The sequence below is a fragment of the Passer domesticus genome, chromosome 4 (assembly GCF_036417665.1).
Source record: "Passer domesticus isolate bPasDom1 chromosome 4, bPasDom1.hap1, whole genome shotgun sequence".
Classification (NCBI taxonomy): domain Eukaryota; kingdom Metazoa; phylum Chordata; class Aves; order Passeriformes; family Passeridae; genus Passer; species Passer domesticus.
In genome coordinates this window covers 58,387,486-58,408,383 of record NC_087477.1, presented here as the reverse complement: position 1 = coordinate 58,408,383, position 20,898 = coordinate 58,387,486, and the positions used below count along the sequence as shown (strand labels likewise).

Here is a 20,898-nt window from a genome sequence, read left to right as displayed (position 1 = left end):
GCTTTAGAAAATTATTTGAGTAATCACTACTTCTAAATTAACATGCTCAATAACCACTTAAATAATGCCCTAAATTGTCCAAATGACATGCTATCAAGAGTCAGAGAAGACTGGCCAAAGCTAAAAGTTTCTTCCTTCTCAGTACTGCTTCTTTTTATTTAAAAATTATTAAATAAAAATAAAACCCTGACAAAATGCTTTCAGTTGTTTCAGAACAATTCCTTTAACCCTGTGAACCTTCTTCCTACTCCAGTCACTCAAAAATCTGTGGCAGAAGACAGGCTGACCACAGAAACATGTTCCTGGACTCCCTTTGTGACAGAAAAAACAATTCCTTCACTATGATATAATGACAGAGGCCATCAAACTGATGTATTTGTATTTGTTTACCTAGTAAAATAAAATACAAAGAAGTACTTAATATCCAGCATGGATTTATATCAATATGAAATGTGGCAGTGCAAAATTAGGTAACAATACCTTTAGTGAATTAGTTGCCATCTGAAAGGGATGTAATTTTAATTTGTTATAGTTTGACAAGTATATTGTAATATACTAATTATACTAAAGTATAATACTAATTATAATATTATAATTAGTATTATATATACTAGTATAATACTAATTATACTAAAGTATAATTTGTAATTTGTTATACTTTGACAAATCAACCAAACAATACCATTGGTTACTGCTGTGATAAACTAGGCTAAATGGGAGTTGATGTAAAATTCCTTCATGTTTGGATAGTCATCATTCTAATTACACACACACACACACATGTGGGTCCCTTTTTACCCTGTCACAAATCTTCCTGTCTGACCATGGGGCAAATCAGTTACACCCTCTGTGCCTCAGGGCTGCTCTCTAAAAGGAGGAATGAAATACATTATGCACTGGAGATTGCCAGACATGAATTATTACATTGAGTAAAATTATCTTAGTCATTAGATGAGCACTTGTTTCTGATTAAGCCTACATGGCAAAATGTAGCTCATTATATTAGATCAAATAAATTGTTATTACTACAGAGCTGGGCAAAGAAATGCAGCAACTCTTTAACAGAAATGCTGGCCTGGATCCTGCCAAGAGTTTATTTGCATTAACAGTGCTGTGTGGCATACTTTAGCATTGGTTTCAAGGAAACCACATTTCTTTTGAGATCCTTTCCACAAAAACGTGCATGTCGGGTCTATTCAACAGATGAGCTGTCAGCAATCTTTGAAATGCAGAGGCTATAATTTCCTAATAAACTCAGCATGATCAAGAAACATGGAGCCTCTTGTGCTGAAAAATATCTGCCAAAGCTCTGCCAAAGCATCATGGCTTGAATTCTGGTTCTGTTTTGCATAACTCAAACTTGCCTATACTGCCATTGTCACAGCCTCAGAGGCTGCTGAGATCTGTAATATTCAGCATGTTCCATCTTTTCCCACTGTTAGTGGACTTGTGCAGCATTTTATATTAAAAATTAATTTCAGAAATACATGCAACAAAAATGAATTGCACATAAGAAAACTCCCCTCAGGTTCAAATTATACACATAGAATAGTAGTAAGAAAAGGGAACAGGATCATATTCCAGACGTGTTTTCCCACATTTTACCTTTAGATACCTTTGATGAGAGATAAGGACCTGCAACATTTTCTTGATGAGCAGGTTCTAACATTTTTGTTTTGAGATGTAAATGACTCACCTGTTCTGCTGCCTCTCTTTTGACATTATAGGTATCCAAGTGTTCTTGGAGCTCTAGAACACTGAACTTCAATGTTTCTAGCAGGCCACATGACAGTAGCTGGAAGATAAAAGCAATCAACCTCTGTAGTCATGTAACATCTGAATTTAATCCATACAGTCTAATATCTAATTTGCATAATACAGAATCCCACGTTCACATTTGGAAAAACAAATCAGAATTAGCTTGGCATGTCATTTGTGACACCTTTGAGTAAGTGAATTAACACACGTAGCTCTACCATTTAAATGAAGAATTTTAATTCCAAAATAAGAAGAGTAGTACACCTAGTTAAGATGTGAAAGAGGGATTTCAAAGCAATTTTTAGATCTTTCATAATGAAGAATAATATTTGACACACAGACACCACTAGTGTAAATAAAACAGCCTGCAGAAGGAAGGAAAGGTACTGCTGCTGGATTGCTCCTGTAGCAACTTAAGGAGTACCACTGAGGGTTACTTGCTCTTCTCAAAATACAAAATATACTACCAGAAAAGCTTCTGCAGTCTGTAAGAAACAGAACTTGGTCAAAGCAGGAGACACTGGATATTTGAAGAATTTTCTACTATTAATAACTGCCTTTTTTAACATGGTGTCAGAATCTCTTTTCCCTCAGGGACTGCTACCTCAGCTTTTTTCCACACCATTTCTCCCTGTAGTTTTATTTTCACTTAGGTTTTTTTATTAGTCCTTCTTCTGACACTTCCTGTAATAAATATCTCTAACATGACATTTCCTCCCTCACACTGGTCAGTCCTTGCACACAGTAAGAGCTCTGTACTTTATCAGTGAGAATTAATCTGACAAGCAGGTTCATTTAATTTTAATTATTTGGAGAGGAAAGATTTATTTATACAGTATTTGTCCATGTAACAACACTAATGTGTGTACGTCCATGTACACATCTAAGTATTTGTGTGCTATATTAATTTATATCCTTTTTATGTGTGTTTATATAGATTTGGTTTTTTATTTTAAAATACACATGGTGTTTTAGTTAGGCACTAGTGTAACTTTTCTTAAGGCTTCTTATCTTAAAGAAAAACATTTTTGTAAATTTCTACTGCTTTGAAAGTGGCATAAATAAAAACAAAAAACATTACAGGTGGTTCCCTTGAAATGCACTATCTGTATCATGCTTATTTCTTTCTCAGATTCTTAAGTGAGAGCTTAAGAAAGAGTTGTCCCTCAGCAGCAAGGCAAAAAAAGCAGGTCAGGAGAAGTGTCTCACACTGGGCATTAAGGCCAAAGATCCATCTACCTCAGGCCTGCAGCTGACAGTGTCTAATGGCAGGGGTTTAAAGAAGGGCAAACGTGGTGATCCACCTGCCCCAGAATGCTTTCTTAGCCTCTGTCAATGTGTTGTTCTGCATATTTAAAGGATCTGTCCAGGGCTACTTCCATGAATTCATGTAGTGGCTTTTTGAAAACATGAACAGATACCATAAAAAGTGACAGGATTTCACAGTTTGATTATGTATCACATGAAGGACCTTGGTTCTGTATGTTTTGTAAGTCAGTGCTAGCTTAATTTGACCACCCTTAATATATTTTCCTTAAGACAAAAAGAAAATAATTTCTATAATTTATCCATGATAGGACATTTATCTTCTAAAGGGATAAAAATCCTAGCCTACATATCTTACATGTATATATTTCATCATCCTTGTGATCTTTCTTTAATTTTTTCCAGTGCTACTACCTTTGCTCTGACAGCAAGGGACCAAAACTGCCCCCAAAATTCAGGATGTAGGTATACTGAGGATATGTACATTAACTCAGTGATCTTTCCTGTTTTGCTGTCTCCTTTCTTGATAATTCTAGCACAGATTTTTTTTGACTGCTGCTAAACATTGAGCTGACTTCTTGGATTAGTATCTATTATAATTGGGATTTCAACTTGCATGACAACAAATAATTCCAAGTCTTCTCCTTGTGTATTTGTAGTGAGAATGTTCTTCTCATGCATCACTGAATATATACATAAAACAATATAACAGAAAAAGGCAAAGCTGCTGCTAGATAAGTAGTCTTCCTTTTTCTTACTTGTGCAGAGAACATAGAATAAATATGAACAAGCAGGGAAGGTAAAGAGTAGTATGGGAATTAGAGTGATATCTACTCTCAGTAAGTTTCCTTACTGTTCAATGTTACAGCTGCAGACTATTTGTTAAGAAAATACATTTCTCACTGGTGGTTTCCAGTGTTTATGATACACAGTGGCCACTTAAGATTTTAATTCCCTTCTGATTTTAAAGAGTTTCTTTTTTCCACATATTAGAACATCATTTGGCATGTTACATGAAATGTTTAAGCAGACAGGTATTCCAACATGCAGGTTTGAGATTCTTACCGTTTCCGCGTCCACAAAGACTGTCGGACATTCTGAACACAACATCATCACTTCCAGAGAGCTTTTAAACTTTGTCCCAATGCGCTGTAGACTTTCACCAAGAAAGCTGACTGAATCATTTGTTATAGATACAAACTTTCTTTGAATGGTCTAGAAGTCAAATCAGAAAAACATTTCTCTTACATTGTGTTTTACTACTCTTCTGGCTTCTTAGGTAAGAATTTCAAAGCAAATTTCTATCCTGACAAGTTTCCATCACATTGTATTTTTTCATTAAATGAAAAACTAATATACAATTTTCTCTGAATAGTTATGTAAAATCAGCTCTGGAAAATGCAATAAATCAATAAAACCAGCCAGTATCTATAGAGACAAGTACTCCTTTCATATCTAGGCCTCTAGCCTCAATATAGGTAGATGACTATTTGCCTTTACACAGTACAAATAGTTCAATTTATTTTCAAGTGTTTGTGTTGCAAAAGATTACAGAGTCTTATGAGTCAGTATGCGACCTGCGTAGCACAATCGCTGTCCAAAACTGCCACCTGCAGGGTTTCTACCTTCTTAAAAAATCAGTCCTGAGTTTATCATGTTTGATTATGCAGACTGTCAGCTTAGCCTAATGTAACACTGCACTCTGCTATGTACTGCTTCATTAATCCTGGATGTTACAGGTAGAATAAAACTATATAAATATTATACAGACAGCTGCAAAGTTAAAGTGGAAGAAGGAGCCAAAAGGCAAAATGGAAAGATCCAGTCAAACAAGGCCTCCCAAGTATCATTTGATCATGTTAACCCTCCTCTGTACCCAGTAAGAACTCCTCAGGAACATTTTTTGCCCATGCTTGAACACTGGTTTGCTATTGTGCAGAGTATCCTACTTTCCACCTGTTAAGCCAAGTTTCATTCTTCCTTAGCTCCCTTATTAATGAAAACAAGGGAATATGAGCTCTCATTTTACCACTTTCAGGAAATGAATGAATGTGTGGAAACCAACTGCAGCTAAGCTTTGGTATAATACAGACAAACCAAATCACTGATGTCTAGATGAAGCAAAAAGACAAAAATCTACAACCTATAACAGAAATTTCATGGCACTGTGGCCATGAAATTAGTTTAACATAAAATGGAAAATGGGTATAGATGTGAAAACAAATTATTCTATGGGAAAGGCACAGTATGAATTCTTCACATCTAATTTACTGCCCATACGTGGGATAAAATATGTGCTAGTGCGGGTCTTTCACTGAGAAATTTATTATGATATGCCAAACGGCAAGCAAAATTAATATTAGAGATACAAGAAAGGGCTGGAGCCATAAAACCTTGTCCTGAATAGTCTCTTGGCTCATTTGGCACATTGCCTGTACATAAAATGAATTAATTATACTTATTCTACCCCATAGGAATTTGCAAAGAAGCATTACTTTTAAAATGAAAAATCTCATCCCCTGCATATAGGCAGGAGGGAGCCAGAAAGATTAAGCCATAGGCATTTTGTGTTGGATAGCAGATCTATGAGGTGAATATAGTTAAAAAGAGGCATTTGAAACATCCAGCTCCAGTGGATCTCCTGGTGTTTCAATTACTTCTCTGCAGAAAGAAACCTTTTTCTCTCAAGAGAAAGATGCAAGGTAAATTCATTAATGTTTGTCATGCTGTGATCCCATAATAATGACTCCCACAAAAAAACAGGAGAAAGCCATTAATTCTGTAATCATCACAGAATCAGGGTGATGTTCAGAAAATAAAATAAGGGACACAACCTGGACTAAGAGCTTGCAAGAAACACTGAACTGTTTTTTGGTTGTTTTTTTTTTTTTTAGCTTTTCTCAATTTTTATTTATTTTCTGAGCAAGTTCACTCCTAGGCAATGAATACAGCAGATATGCTATGGAAAAATAGGGTATGACAATGTAACATTACTTCAGCAGTGTGTTTCTGATCTGGACCACTTTTTCTGGTCTGCTTTTGATTTGCTTTCTAAAGCTTCTTGCTACCATAATCTTGTGGCTTTTGCAGTTTCAAGGGGAAGAACAGTTTTAGAAGTAGGGGGAAAAGATTTCAGATGAGCAATCATACATGGAGAATTCACTGACCTGAAACAATCTTGAGAAGACATGAAATGTATAGACAGCACAAGATCCATCTGTGTCTGACAGCATTTGATTGACGTGGCAGCGCCAGGCTTGCTCCTCATCATCGTACGCCACTGGCTGGAAAGCTGCCAATATGGCAGAAAGAAAGGGGGAAGGAGGAGGGGAAGTTTGCACTTCTGGGAAACCATCCTGTTCTTCTTCATCTTGGCTACAAACAATAAATAGCAGAAATTATCTCCTCAGCAAACTTTTGAGGGGAAAAAACACCTTCATTTTGGCAGGAAGGAAAAAAAAAAAGAATTTTGGATTCAGAATGGCATTTTGTAAAATAAATAACAGATCAACTAAGGTAACTAGTGCAAGAAAGGAGTAAACAATCAAAAACTTTTGCTACTGCAATATATTAAAAATTGCTTATACTCTCCAAAATTTACTACCACATGTCAGTTCTACACAGAACTACAGACAAAGAGCTACCTGGAGGTTACATATAGGTATTACAGCACTATATATATGGATACCACGTAGAAACAGGCATCTTTTTCTTGCCCCCAATAACTGAAGTAACATCCCATTCTTCAAATTTTTATTGATCTGAACAGATGGTCCACCAATAGCTGCAACAAGTTTTAGCCTTCCTTAAGGGAAGCACAAGAGCTCATTTAGCAATGTAATAGTGCTTTATAACTGTCTTAAGTAACATAAGCAAATGGAGATAGATGGAAACACACATTTTTATGGGCAATCAGTTTAACAGCCCTTTGTTCACAGAACAGTCTGCTGTCATACTTTCCATTAGGCACCAAACATCCAATAAAATATCAAACTACACATTAATCAATGCTACTATTTCCAATCATTAAAATAATGATTAACCTAAAATATTCTGTATTAGAAGGGATGATACATGTTGACATTTCTTCCTGTATAACGGTATGTAGGCAGCACAAATATGTGTAGGAGGATTCCAAATATACAGATAGTTTATTAAAATAATCTTTTAAATCACATACAGTTTTTCCTCTATGACAACTGCCTCATCCACAACAGCACTAAGTACATCTTAAACAAGACTTAAACATGTCTTAAACAAGAAGTATTGGTGCTGGTTTTAGATCTCTTTATTTTAATATCACAAAGCTCAAAAGCTAAGACTAATCCCTTATGATTATCATCTGTAAGCAAAGCTTCGAAAAAGATTTTCAGGTATTTCCTAACTAGTGTACCAATGCTTTCACCTGTCACTCTTTAGACTAGAGCTGTGGGGTTTTTCATTTGCTTGCTTAGTGTAAATAAAATAAAACCATGAGGGATTGTTCAGTTGCAGATGAGGAACTAAACTGCTCTTAACTGGTACCAGCCTTGAAGTCTCACAAGGCACATACAGTAGGTCATGTATGGGATCACAAGAGCTAAGTTTCTCTGTCTCTCTCAGTAAAACCTTCCCAACCAACTGCTTTTGTATGTCCTGTTGTGCTCTTTTCTGAAAAAGCCTCCTTAAGAGACCTCTCTGAAAGATGTCAAGTCTATGTTCCTATATATACCAAGTTTCTCTATTATTCAATCTAAACTTCTGAACAAATTTTAAATATGAACAAGCCTATGCTCAACTTGGAATTTTTTGTTTTGATTTGTGGGTTTTATTTGTTTGTTTGCGGTTGCTTGTTCCTTTTCCTTCCTTCTTAGACTGTTACTTCCAGGGGACTTAGGAGTTTCACTTTAAATATGATTCAAACAGCTAGGACTAACTTTAACTTTTCATCTCAATAGTAATTTTTGCTCTCCTTATTAAAATGAAAAAAAATGTTATTTTACTTTAAAATGTCTTAGAAATATACAGGAGACTTATGAACCTTAATAATGAAAACAACCCTTGAGCAAATTCAAAGAAAAACTGACCTGACTTCTACAGGGGCTTTGATTTAAAAAAAAAAAAATAATTTTCTCCCTGTTTTTTTCATGTCTTTGGTGCCACTAAGTCAGAGCAGTTCAAGAGCTTTTCTCTTTTATACTGTTTGCAGCTAACTTTTCACATTTCTGTCCTACTGATGGTGAAGAAAAGTGCTAATTTCTTTTATTTCAGAATTCTCATATTTTCCTGCACAACTGTTTACCTTGTACCAGAAGCAATTGCTGAAAAAAATATTGAGTTTAGTTGCTGTAACATGCAAAACTGATCAACCATTATTTCAGATATGCAAACCATCGTTTTATATTTTTGTATTATGGGATTAATGGAAATCTCCATACCATAGAAAAGCCTGTTTGATAATGCACTGATAACATGTAATTTCTGTTACTTATAACAAGTATTAATCTTACCTAGACAAACCAGAGAAGTCAGCTTCTTCTTCTTCACATCTCTCGTCTAGCTCTTTCAAAGCAAGAGTGACATCCTCTTCACAGACAGATTCAGAATAGCTTTCAGGAGCTGCTGCCTCTACCAGTTCTGGGGTCTCTTCCAGCTCCAGAGACTCGTGACAGACCAGACAGTCTTGCTGCTCATGTAGTAGGTACGACCCAGTGTCTTCACTGGCAGTGCTGACCTGTTCATCCCTTACTGCTGAACCTCCTTCCTGTGAATCACACACCCTTTCATCAGTATTACTGTCAGGGCCTATGTATTCTTATCAGTTTTTATTATGGTAAACTAACAGTTACAAAAGATTATTTACAAATATTTACTTTAACTATTCAGGTCTTTGGCTCATTCACAGAGTTTTACTTGGGCAAAGACAGGCAGCCGATTTGTAATGTTTATAACTCCTGGTAAACATTAATATCCTAGAATGTGACTTATGTAGAGCAAATATAACTTCTCAGATACATTTAATTAAATCTGTTAGAGAATACTGAAAGAAAAATATGCACACAGACTCAAACTTACTGAGATCAAACAAACCCAAGGCTTTAATGTTTTGCTTTTCTAGGTAAGCATCAAAATGACTGCCTTTGGAGTCTAGAGCAAGTATCAGAATACTTTTTCTCCTTTCCACTCTCCATTTTAACAAATTTCTAAAGCATAACTACTTAGCAACAGTGTAATAGATAAACAGTGGAAAAGGGACATTCCACTGTTTATTATTTTGCCATTACTACTAATATGGGCATCTGTAAGGGTTTTACCCTGAATCTCTAAATGGAGGCTTTCATCAACAGGCAATTACAGAGAGAGGATAATTAAACTCATGTAGGTAATATTAAAACAACCCTTTCTCCCTTCCTCCATTACCATTATTATATTCGTTAACATCACTATATTGCACAGACGAATTAATATTCAGTTAATTTATGATTAATTAATTTGAAACCTTTATACTGGATTTCTCTGTAGAATAAAAATAACACTTGCTATTTCCTACAGACACAAATTGCCACACATTTTTATTCTTAGTATGCTGGTCTTCCTCTACTGGCATATCCAAAACTGGTCAAGGAGCCTCTAAACGTACACATCATTTCATGGTTTTCAGCAGTAGAAACAGATCCTCTGACAGATTAAATAACTGTATACATATTAGAAAAGACAATTCAGCTTTAAACAGAACCACACAATTTTCTTTCAGACTGATCTTTACCAAATCTCACTTTGACTATGGTACTCTTCAATGTGACACTGCTGCCATTTGACACAGCTAGTGACTTCACTTCTTATGCCTCCTTTGTTAAAGTAAAATCTGGACATTTTTTTCACGGGAGAGTCATTTTGTCCTACCAAGCAGCTGAGGCACATGGGAATGCAGTACACTTTTACAAAAACTCAACAAAATACTTTGGGTTGAACCAATGGTCCATTTCTGTTACAGATGCTAATATAGGATACAGAGTTGCACTGATCGTGACTGGTAAATACACACATGAGAGATGCACTTTTTGAAAATATGCTTATTATTAGTTAACAAATTTAAAACCAAGTTTAAGTCTTCATAGTGCCATGACTCCTGATTTCGTTTTCAGTGTGTCATTGGATATTACTACCAGTATGGATATTCCTTAAGTATCTTAAAAAGCTGATTTATATAGTTATATGGTTACCAATGCCACAGAACCTTGGAAAAATTACTTCTACTAAACCATTCCCTCACAATTCTACAGTGCAAGTGAGTAAAATAGAGAATCACTTTAGTCAGAAACTTTCATATGCATAAGCTTGTAAAACTTATTTTTGAACAAAATTATTCTTCTCAGATGGACAGTAAATTCTCAACTGGAATGTGAAATACCTTTTTTGCATTTTCTAGGAATCAGCCAAATATATTTAAGTAAACTATTAATTTAAATACAGCATTCCTATGAGACAAACAAGGAACTAACAACTCATCTAACCAGCACACTCCTGTTTATGAATAATGGCTTCAATTTTTCTCATACTGTCTTAGATAACTTTGATATATACTTATTTATATTAAAAACATTTTGATAGCTGACAGTTGGCATACAATGAAATGCTTGTGCTGAGAGAGCTTTATATATAAAGTACAGGATTACAGGAAAAAACAACTGCCCTATGCTGCAAGTTGTACAGTGTAAGTATTCAGAACAAAACCAGTTTTACTATTTTATAAATATTTCAAGATGAGTCAAGAGTGTGTGTATTTTAAAGGTAATTCTGATAAAAGGCATAAGGCCAGCTCACTTTTTGAACAACAAAATCCAACCAGATAGCTAAGTCTTGTAGAGTAATAACTTTGAATTGTGCTTGAAGAAACCTGTGTATTTGTCCAAATCTCATATTCTAACAAGCACAAAATAAACCTAGAACACATCGTATCTAGTGAATGCATGGGTATGTAGTGGTTTTTTTATATACAACAATTTGTTCTGAATGCTGCCTAGTCATGGAATTATTTTACAGCACAGTTTAAATAGTTTAAACAGTTCAAAATTACAATGGTGCTTTTTTGTGTGAATATTTTCACCTGTATTATAGCAGTATATAGTGATTTTATAAAGGGAGCTGTAGAAGAACAATGAATTCTAAGGGTAGTCTCAGAAAGACCTATGAAAATGTAAAAATTAGTTACAGTTCAGGATGTATCACATGCCAACAAGGGAGAAGACAAAAGTTTTTTGTGGTGAATTTCATTCTATAAAATTCCAGCTTAGATATATTGCTTCTTGCTTCTGACATCTTAGCATAAATCATCTATTCTGTGTACAAAAAATTCACCCAGATTAGGTGTTCTTCCTCAAACAAAATTATTTTGGATCAAAAATGCATGTGGTAGATAAGCACAAGAAGTGATAACAATTTCTTTGACAATCTAAGCACAGGTGCTCTGCAACATCTGAGACAATTTATCAACACCAGTGTAATTAAACACTTTTTTTTTTTAAAGCACATAGATAATCTTAATGGGAAAATAGAAAAACTGTGGGGGAAAGTATTTTATGAGCATCACAATATTACACCTGTAAAAGGTGAGGGTATTATCACAGGAAATCAGCCACTCTCCCTTTATTAGACTCTTTTTCTTCATTAAACATTAGCTACATCTGTGCTCTGCCTGCTAGTAAGAGCAGTTTTTCTAGTAGCAAACAGGTAAACTAGAACCTTCAGAACTTGAACTAGCCCAGTCACTTGAACTAGTCAGGAGATTGTTTAAACCAGGTTGGCTGAAGACTCATTCTAGTGTCAACAGTGCACTCACTGGTTAGTCAAAAACACATAGGAACAGCTTAATTTTCTGGAATACTCAATAAAACTGCATGCATAGTTAAAGATGGGATTAGCTAACTATATGCAAATAAAAATAAGATTGCTAGTGGCATAAATCATTTTAAATTAAGAGATAAAAAGTCCACCTAAACCAAGCCACTTGGAGAAAAATTGTAGCAGATGACTGTTTTAAATTAGGTGTGTCTTTTTAAATTTTAAATGATTCAAACGTTTGAAAACACAATAAACTGAAGTACTCACAGATTTGCAGGCGGCCATTAGCTTGAAATCTGTCTCAGTCCACATGGGCCTTTCCAAAAAAGTATACCACTAGCATCTGTAGTCCTTACTAAAGGATTATTTAATGGAACCAACTGCTAACACAGCTGACCTGAGGTTTTATTCCCATATAGCACCAATCACAACCCAAAGAAAGCAAATAATAAAAAGGGGGGGACAGGGGGAGGGAAATATAAAAGTATTGGAAAGAAAATGTCGCTCAAGAAGGATTTCAACCATATCAAGTAAAAGCATTTTGAATATCAGCCTGTTTCATTCTGCACCATGAAATGATCACGATCAGCCCTTCAGGAATATTTTTAACCTGTGGTAAGTTCCCTCAGTCCATCCAAGTCTCCATGCTGAGGGAACATTTTGTAAGAACACACCAACAGGTTAGAAATATTAAAAGCAAATCAACTAATCAGTGTAACAGATGAAAATTCAGTTGAAAAGAAAGCCAAAGTTGCTACTGAAACTAGAAGGAGCCCAAATCAGCCATGCACCAGCCCACATTTCTCCCCACCTCAGGCAGCTGGTTGCTAGAGTTATCTAGAGAAGCCTCCAAACTTGGGGTCTCAGTTCTGATTTGAAGCACCTCTTCTGTTCCCACACTGCTAGTGGAATCTTGAGATTGAAGTGATAAACCAGCATGATCTGACACTGTTTCATCTATGGCAGAATCACTGATTAACTAAGACAGAAAAGAAAGAAACAAAATTCTTAAAGGGAAACACAAACTGAAGGTAAAGAATACATTAGTTTTGAAATAGGTTGTTTCAGTGTTATTAGCTATTTGAATTTATTCCCATATGATGAATTTCACAGCTTTACACTAGAACTATTACAAAGCATCACATGCATTTCTGCAACATTTCACTTTGAAAAGAAGCTTTTCCTTTAAGGAAAATTATTTTCTTTGTTTTAGAAATTCTTTTTGCTAGACTGAAACCCTTGAAAAGCAGAGCATTTTGTTGGGAGCAACATTCATACAAGCTTTGCCTACAGTCTGAAAAGCAACATAGGCATCAAGCTGCTCTCCATCTAGTCAACTTTTTCTTAATTTCATTTATGTAATGCAGAAAGACTTCTGAGTGCCCAGCATTCTTGATTTTCCTACATTATATGCACACAGGCTTCAAAATCCATAATTAATTTAGCAATTTTTGTGCTTAGATGTTCATATGACCACTTAATGCTCTTGATTTTATTTAGTATTTGGAGTGGTTTTTTGATCTAGAAATCCAGATACATACTTTATATATGAGATGCACTTTTGTGCTTATATTTAAAAAAATATAAGTGTAAAGACACTAAACAATTAATAGTGTACTAAAATTATAAATCTAAAATTATAAAATATGTACCACCAATGTAATAAAGTAACTTTCTTCCTTCATTGATGGTGTTATGAAAAAGCTTAGCCACATTAACTTAGTTCCTTACCATGTCAGTTAGACAAAGTGTGAGCCACATTTATCTATTAAATGTCCTAGGGAAAGCTTAAGTTCTCAGATTTCTTCCACAGAAAAACAACCTACCATCTGTGAACGAGACAGTATCTGACTTGCAGTCAGTGCTGCTTCTTCTTCTGAAGACTCATCAGTATCCTCCTGGTTGGTCAAGTTCAAGCTGGGTGTGCTACCAGAGTACTGGCACTCCTGAAGGGACGGTGTGTCTCCTTTGTCAATGCTGTCCAGAGAGCGCCTGCGAACGCCCCAGTTGAAGTTGTCCATGCTTTCACCCTGTAATAAAAAAGTTTGCACACATCTGGTATGTACGAGTTTCAACATAATTAAGTTAATACACAAATGAGACAGAGAAAACATGAGTACTGAATGCATCATGAACAGAGTTTCAATCAGCCCTTTAGTTTTATTAAAATTTTAAGTACCTTGGTAAATGCTTGTAAATAAAATATATGGCAAAGGAAGTAGAAATATTTTGAATATCTTCTTGGAAAGTATCTCAATATGTAATCTAGAACTACATCAGTATTGATTTTATAATCTGACTAAAAAGTACAAACACATCACAGACAACAACTGATGAACAAGCCAGGGCACCAGGCTGCAACTTACCTGCAGCTCCTGGTTAGCAAAAAGGAAAACACATATAATTAGAAAGAACGAGGACAAACACTTAAAGATACTCTAGAGCCAGGGAAAAATGTTTTATTACATAGGATTTGCCAACAGTAAAAGACTGATTCAAGCTCTGGAAAAAGCTTTAGTCAAAAAGCTAGTATTTAAAATAATGTCTTTTTCTAATGAGAGTAAAAAAAAACAACAAACTGACGACAAAACACTAAAATCAGCATGCTCATGATACATTTGCTCTAGCATAACATGTAAAGCAACTGTTCCAACAAACATTGATGAAGTTCTTTAACTAACACACATGAATCTATACTGACCACATCCAACTGACAAAACACTACCAACAATAATTATATACAGGGTGTAGAAAAGATGATTTGTCTGTAACTGTTTTACCAGCTACTTTGTACCAGTTTTATAAAGTGCACCCTGAATACCAACAGCTGAATCCATTCTCTTTGTGCATTTTCAAGCTGAGATATTTGGGTTTCAAATAGCCATCATACTAAGTGACATCCATATCTTAAAAACACTGTTCTTTTAATTCACAAGCACAATAATGATCTTTGATTTTCTCAAGCACTTAATCAACCTTCAACAATTCAGCTAAACAATATGGAAAACCTGGTGAAGTTCACTGGTCTACAGTTTCTGTAACACCACATCCAGCCACAAACACAGCTCCAAAACTGCCTTAACAGAGTATCTCTTGTGGTGACTTCAGAAATCACCATGACTCATTAAATATGCAAACTAAACATTTTGTAAGCTCTTTCTCTCTTGGTGATTTCTTTTTCTCAAAAGAGGATGAAAAGTTATGAAAAAGCAAAATAATTTCAAGTACAACAAAGTATACTACTACTCTGGGCCGAAGCACTTAAGTTTATTCTGGATACTACTCAGATGTTAATGTAAAAGCCCCAGTTCATAATGCTGACATTTAATTATTAGCAATATAAAGAACTTTCTATATTTTTGGTGAAAAAATAAGCCAGAGATCTTATACCAAGTGCACAATTTATACATAACGCCCTAAATCTCTACTATCTGTGGTCTTATTTTTTTTCTCTAGTACAGCACTACATGTTGCATTCAGGCAAGTAATAAAGAAGAAAATGTCTTTTCTTAATTATGATCTGCCATTAAAAAAGCACAGAAAATGAAGTTAACCTTTTAACTTCATTTGGTGAAGTTTTCAACTTCTGCCATCCCATCTGCCAAGTCCTGTCTAGTGTTAAAATAATGTTTTAATACTACTGAGACTCAATTCTGAACTTATATTCAATACAGGAAATGGTGTCTGAATAGTGTGTGGTTACATCTATGCAACAGACCATAATAAGCCTGTACTTTTCCTAGAAGGTGCAAATATTGGCTGAAGTGAAGCAATACACAGGCAGCAGGAGGAAAGTGAGATAAAACTAAAGAATTGGGGGGGGACCTGTAAAGAGGTCTAGATAAATCAAGAGAAGAACAATCAGTGTTTAGATAGGTAGATATTCTTAGTAGCTTGTGAACTCATGACCAGCAAGGATTTCCATTACTAATTCAATAGTTTGCACAGATTGTAACAAAACCACTGCAAGGAACTATAAAACATTTGACTTTTTCCTTCCAAGTCCTTTTATAGTCATACTTTATGCTTCAGCACATTTTGATCTGAAGCATTTTATTGATGTGAACAAGTAACAGTTGTTAACAGAATCTTCACTATTTCTCAATACTTAATTTTGTTTTACCTTCCCTCTCTCTTTTTGACAGGAGAAGTAGAGGAATACAAGAACTGCAATACACCAGATATAATGTAAAAGTCAAAGCAAGCAATTATAGAGAGCAAGGCAATTTTATATAATGAGATAGTGTGTCATACTTTGAAAGCCTTTCATCAAGTTCTCAAAATCCAGAAACGTATCAGAAACAATGATTATGCCATTTTCTTAACACACGGTTCCATAATTAAGTTTTCTCCTGCATGGTACCCGGGTGCTCATGCTGACATTGGCTTACGCTGTCCTACCACTTCCCTTTCAGACAGTGACTGAAACCCCTCCAAAAAAACCTCAACTCTTCCCTCCAAAACCAGCCAACAATTTGCAACAACTTAGCCCTGCAAAGTTGGCCCAGATTTCTCTATCTGAGCTCTATCACGTCATAATTTCTTCTGAATTGGATTAGCTAGTAGGGCTGCTAATTCCCTAGAATTGCACCAACACAACCTTATTTTTAAAATGCTCTCAAATGGAAATACACAGAAGAAACCCCAAGGTCTCACCTCCGCATCTTCCAATTCAACATCTAAAAAGTCAAAGTCCTTAAAAACTCCAAATTGTTGTTCACTGGTGTTGTCTTCTACAGTCACTTCCTCCTCTTGAATCACTTCTTCTGTTGCTGAAATTAGACTAGTTTGTTGCTCTCCAAGTTCTAAGTCTTCATTAGAAGAAAACACAACCTGCAGATATAGGTAAAAACAGAAGTAAGAACTCCCAATTTCTATAACTCCAAAAGTCACCTATCCTGCTTCCTGCCATTTAATGGAATTGTGGCAGGCAGCATGACTACCCCAGTACTGATAACACTTTGCTTCGAGACTAGCTGGATTTTAAACTACATCTTTAAATTAGTGGTATCATTCTCTACTTAATGTAATTAAGTTACAAAGATATAAATAGGGAAAACTATATCACCCAAACTTCATTTTCATAACCACACTATCAGTCAAATTTAAGAACAAAAGAATCCATCATAATAATCATATAACATAATAATCATATGACACAGACGATATTGTTTTCACCTACAAACTTCTGTGGAAGGACTGTACACCTTAAAAGGGATCCAAGACTGAGCTCCTGTGGCCTTCACAACCACCACAACTGTCAATATTCTGTATATTTCTATACCCTGTTTTTTAATCTCTGCAGTTCCAGCTTTCAGGCATCTATTTTTATTTATTTTAGCTTCTTGCACTAGATTCAAGATCCTTCTCCCACCAGTATTTTCCTCAGGCAAGAACTTTTATGACACAAAAAAAAAATATGTTCTAGATAGGCTATCCACTTTATTTTAAAAGCTGTCAATGCCATCACCACCATCAAGCATAGTATGCCAGTGGGGTTCTTTATACAGAAGTAAAACCATCAACCTATTTTTACTCAACAGTTAGGACTACTGTTCTTAAAAATAACCATGCTTCAAGATATATGACCCACTGGTTATTTTCAATGTATTCTATGCTATTTTTAAATTAAAATATTTCAGTAATTTAGTATTTTTAGTATTTTTTTTCAACACCCTCACAGTCCTCAGCTACTGCTACCCCTTCACTCAAAAGCATCTGTAATGGACTAGGTAGAGATTTAGTCAGAACAGGGGAGACCTAGTTCAATTATCTTTTCTAGCCAAGACAACCATGCCCACTGGAGGCCTTGAGGACTAATAGTAATCCATTACTTCTGATTCTTCTTTTTAATCTTTTAGTTGCATTTGTGAACTGCTGAACCAAAACTAGATTGTCCAAATCCACTGTTCATAACTTCACCAACAACCAAAAATGCAATAGCATTCTGCTAGGTGAGTTCAAAAACCAAAACAAACCACCATCACCACTTACCGAAGGATTCTTGGGAAGACCAGAATCTGGACCACACAGAGAAAGCACATTCATTAACTTCTCCCTAGTCCTTCTCTGAAAAATATATCAAAGAAATTCACATAGCATGGCAGCTGCTGGAGGTGCAGGTTAAAATAGAAAACATTTGCACTTTCAACTAGTCATATTGCATATTGACATCCTCTAAAAACAATCTTAAAATTGTTTACTTTTCACCAGTATCAGCTTTTAGTTTATGCCATATTAATTTACTGTTTTGCTACGACATAATACAGATTTCAAATAACACTTCAATGCATTTTTTAAACACATTCATAAACACTGTCTCTAATATATGTATAGAGTGTTTGAGGCACAATGTACCTGAGATGGCTGTGGTCTCTTCCAGCTGACAGGAACCAGTGCATTTGAATTGGAGCCTGATGAAGTTGAAGAAGTGCTCCGGGTCACAGCAATGACTTTTGGCTTCCCATTTCTACCAGCTGCACTGTGTTGATCACCATATTTATTCCCAATAATTGGTGTCTAGCAAAGACAACAAACACTTTCTTAAAATTCAAATCTATATTAGTAAAGACTACATATTTGACTTTAGAATTTAGCTTTATATGAATTGTAGGAGGGTTGGTCTGCTTGTAAGCATTCTGTAAAACCCATGTCTAACCCACTGAGCCTTGGTTCACTGGGAAATACAAAGCTGAATACTTGTATTCTGTTCAGCAAGGGCCATTCTGCCCACTTGTGTGGCACTAAATTATGCACATTTTATGCTGACAATCCAATTATATTTTAAAACACACTTTAAAACCAAGTGTTTAAACATCTCAGTTTAAAAGATGCAAAGCTTCTCTGTAGAATCATTCCCGACACAAATTGTTTTCACAGACCAACAACTTCACAAACACAAACTTCTGAAAAAACAATGATCAAATTCAACTCTTTTGACAGCAAATGCTATCCGTGGGAATTTATCCTGTCTCTCAATTAGCTGTATGCCCTGAAACTTCAGTAGTGAATGTACTTGCTAATTTAAGTAATGTTCCTAAGACATCTATATCTCCTATCATTATCTAGGGTTAGCTTCAACCAGGGGCTTGCTCTTCTGATCATTTATAAAGTTTCTACAATTTTCATGTCTCTACATACACATTACACTGCAGCCACTTGGCCATGCTCCCCTTTTCAGATGTAGAATAAGTATCATTGGTGGTGGGGGTGATATTTTTAACCACAGGAGGTTTTTCTCCAATTGTATCCCTCTTACACTGAATTTCCTACATGTTGTATCCAATCCCATCCTATGAATGTCCTCCCCCGTCCAAATTCATGCCAAAACTGCAGTACAGGGTTTTAATCCTCTCAGCCCTTGAATGCACATCCTTTCATTTGTTGAAAGCATGGTATGTTCAGCTGCAAGTAGCAGCCAGCTGCATTGTCTGCTCTCTGACACACATGAGATACCCTTGAGAATAATCTTACTGACTTTTACTAATTACCTCTCCAGACAGTCAAAAGGGGAAAAAGGCAAACAAACATCATAAAAGAATTTTAAATTTATCCTCCAGCATGACTCTCATATACAAGTACATAAAACTTCAGTCTCTGCCATTCTTAAAAATTGTACTTATTCAAAAACATATAAATGTAGAAGGGTAACAAAACATAGCACCTGAGTTTGTAATAGCAAGTCATAAGTGAATTGTCATCTAAATATAATAATTACCTCTGATATATCAAAATGAAAATCTAAGGTCTTCCCAGGTAGCTCCTTGGAGACATTATTAAAAATTTTCGTGAAAGAGATTTCCGGAGAACCTATGTCACCTCCATAAGACTTTGGAATATCATTAGGCACAACAAGGCTTGCTGACCGAGACACCACCAGTTTCAAAATATTAAGGGCTTCCTTCCAATATGGACTCTGAAGAGAACATACACAAATGACACAACAATCCCTTCAACCAAGACAGCAATTTTTATGTACGGTAGCATTTTGTAGGAATCCTCAACCCAAAACCTCTGATCTATTACCCACGGCTGAAGGGGCTAGCACGGGTGGGAAACTTCAGACCCTCAAGTGCCAGGAAAGCAGTGGCCATCCCATGGTGTGTGGTCAGGTCCAGCCACAACCAGACCACAGTCCATGTGCTTCCATCCCTGTAGTAACACCATGTTTTTTACCATTGTCTGAAGCATCTGCCCTTTGGGACCCAGGAGACAGAAATTGAGAGTATTTAACTATCATTTAACTGACAGTACTCAAACTAACAATTCCATCTCTTGACATCTTTGATTATTTTACAGTTATGGAGAGGGTAAATGGAATTTGAAACAAGCAAAACTATTCCTTGCTTGACATACATGAGGAAATACAAAAGATTTTAACAAAGAAGTGAAAACATTTACAAAGTTTTTAGTATCAAAACAATGGAGTGCTTAAAAAATGCTATGGAAAAAGTGTGAGAATATAAGAGGCAGAGCCAGAGTTAAGTGGACTTTCCTTAATAAGATGATTAAGACAATGTATATAATTCAGTAGTTTTAATTACACACACTGTGAAAAGAATCAGAAGAAAAGACGTAAAATAAAAGCAGCTTTGTGCAAAGATTAAGATTTATACTCCCAGAAATGCAAGGATTCTAACTGAAACTTAAATTTTCCAATTTTTGAAATCAGCATGATATCTGCTTTTTATTTTTTTATCAGGAGGCCATGCTTGTCAAAATGTTATTTTATTGCATTAAAAAATAAACACCCCTTTCAATTCTCTAAGTAGTATATGCTTTACTCTTCTTTGCAGATAATGAGTCTTCAATAATTTCCTCAATTTCTGTGCATCATAAGCATAAAAAAGGAGTCTCAAACTGGAACTATCCTGTAGCAACTGAGATTTATTTACAGCCATTGTCATTGCAGAGGACTGAAAAGACCTCTGCAATGGTCTTAAATGGTTTTAAATTTTCTAGTAGAAAATTTAAACAAGACATGACAATTTATGATCTTTTCTTTTGTCATTTATAGCAACACATTTTATTTTATCAAAAATATGTTAAGACTTC

The 20,898-nt window shown here is 35.4% G+C and overlaps 1 protein-coding gene across 12 annotated transcripts in view; it reads right to left on the bottom strand.

The window, feature by feature from the left end:
• Positions 1-20,898, bottom strand: part of FRYL (FRY like transcription coactivator) — a 157,397-nt gene that overhangs the window by 10,784 nt on the left and 125,715 nt on the right. For all 12 annotated transcript variants that reach the window (XM_064418204.1, XM_064418206.1, XM_064418207.1 and 9 more), the window contains 10 exons: positions 19,562-19,759; positions 18,202-18,363; positions 17,839-17,913; positions 16,501-16,677; positions 13,671-13,874; positions 12,656-12,823; positions 8,514-8,767; positions 6,192-6,399; positions 4,090-4,239; positions 1,697-1,795 (listed from right to left, as the gene is read on the bottom strand). In XM_064418204.1, coding sequence (XP_064274274.1) covers positions 1,697-1,795; positions 4,090-4,239; positions 6,192-6,399; positions 8,514-8,767; positions 12,656-12,823; positions 13,671-13,874; positions 16,501-16,677; positions 17,839-17,913; positions 18,202-18,363; positions 19,562-19,759 — 1,695 coding nt within the window. The remainder of the gene's footprint in view (positions 1-1,696; positions 1,796-4,089; positions 4,240-6,191; positions 6,400-8,513; positions 8,768-12,655; positions 12,824-13,670; positions 13,875-16,500; positions 16,678-17,838; positions 17,914-18,201; positions 18,364-19,561; positions 19,760-20,898) is intronic.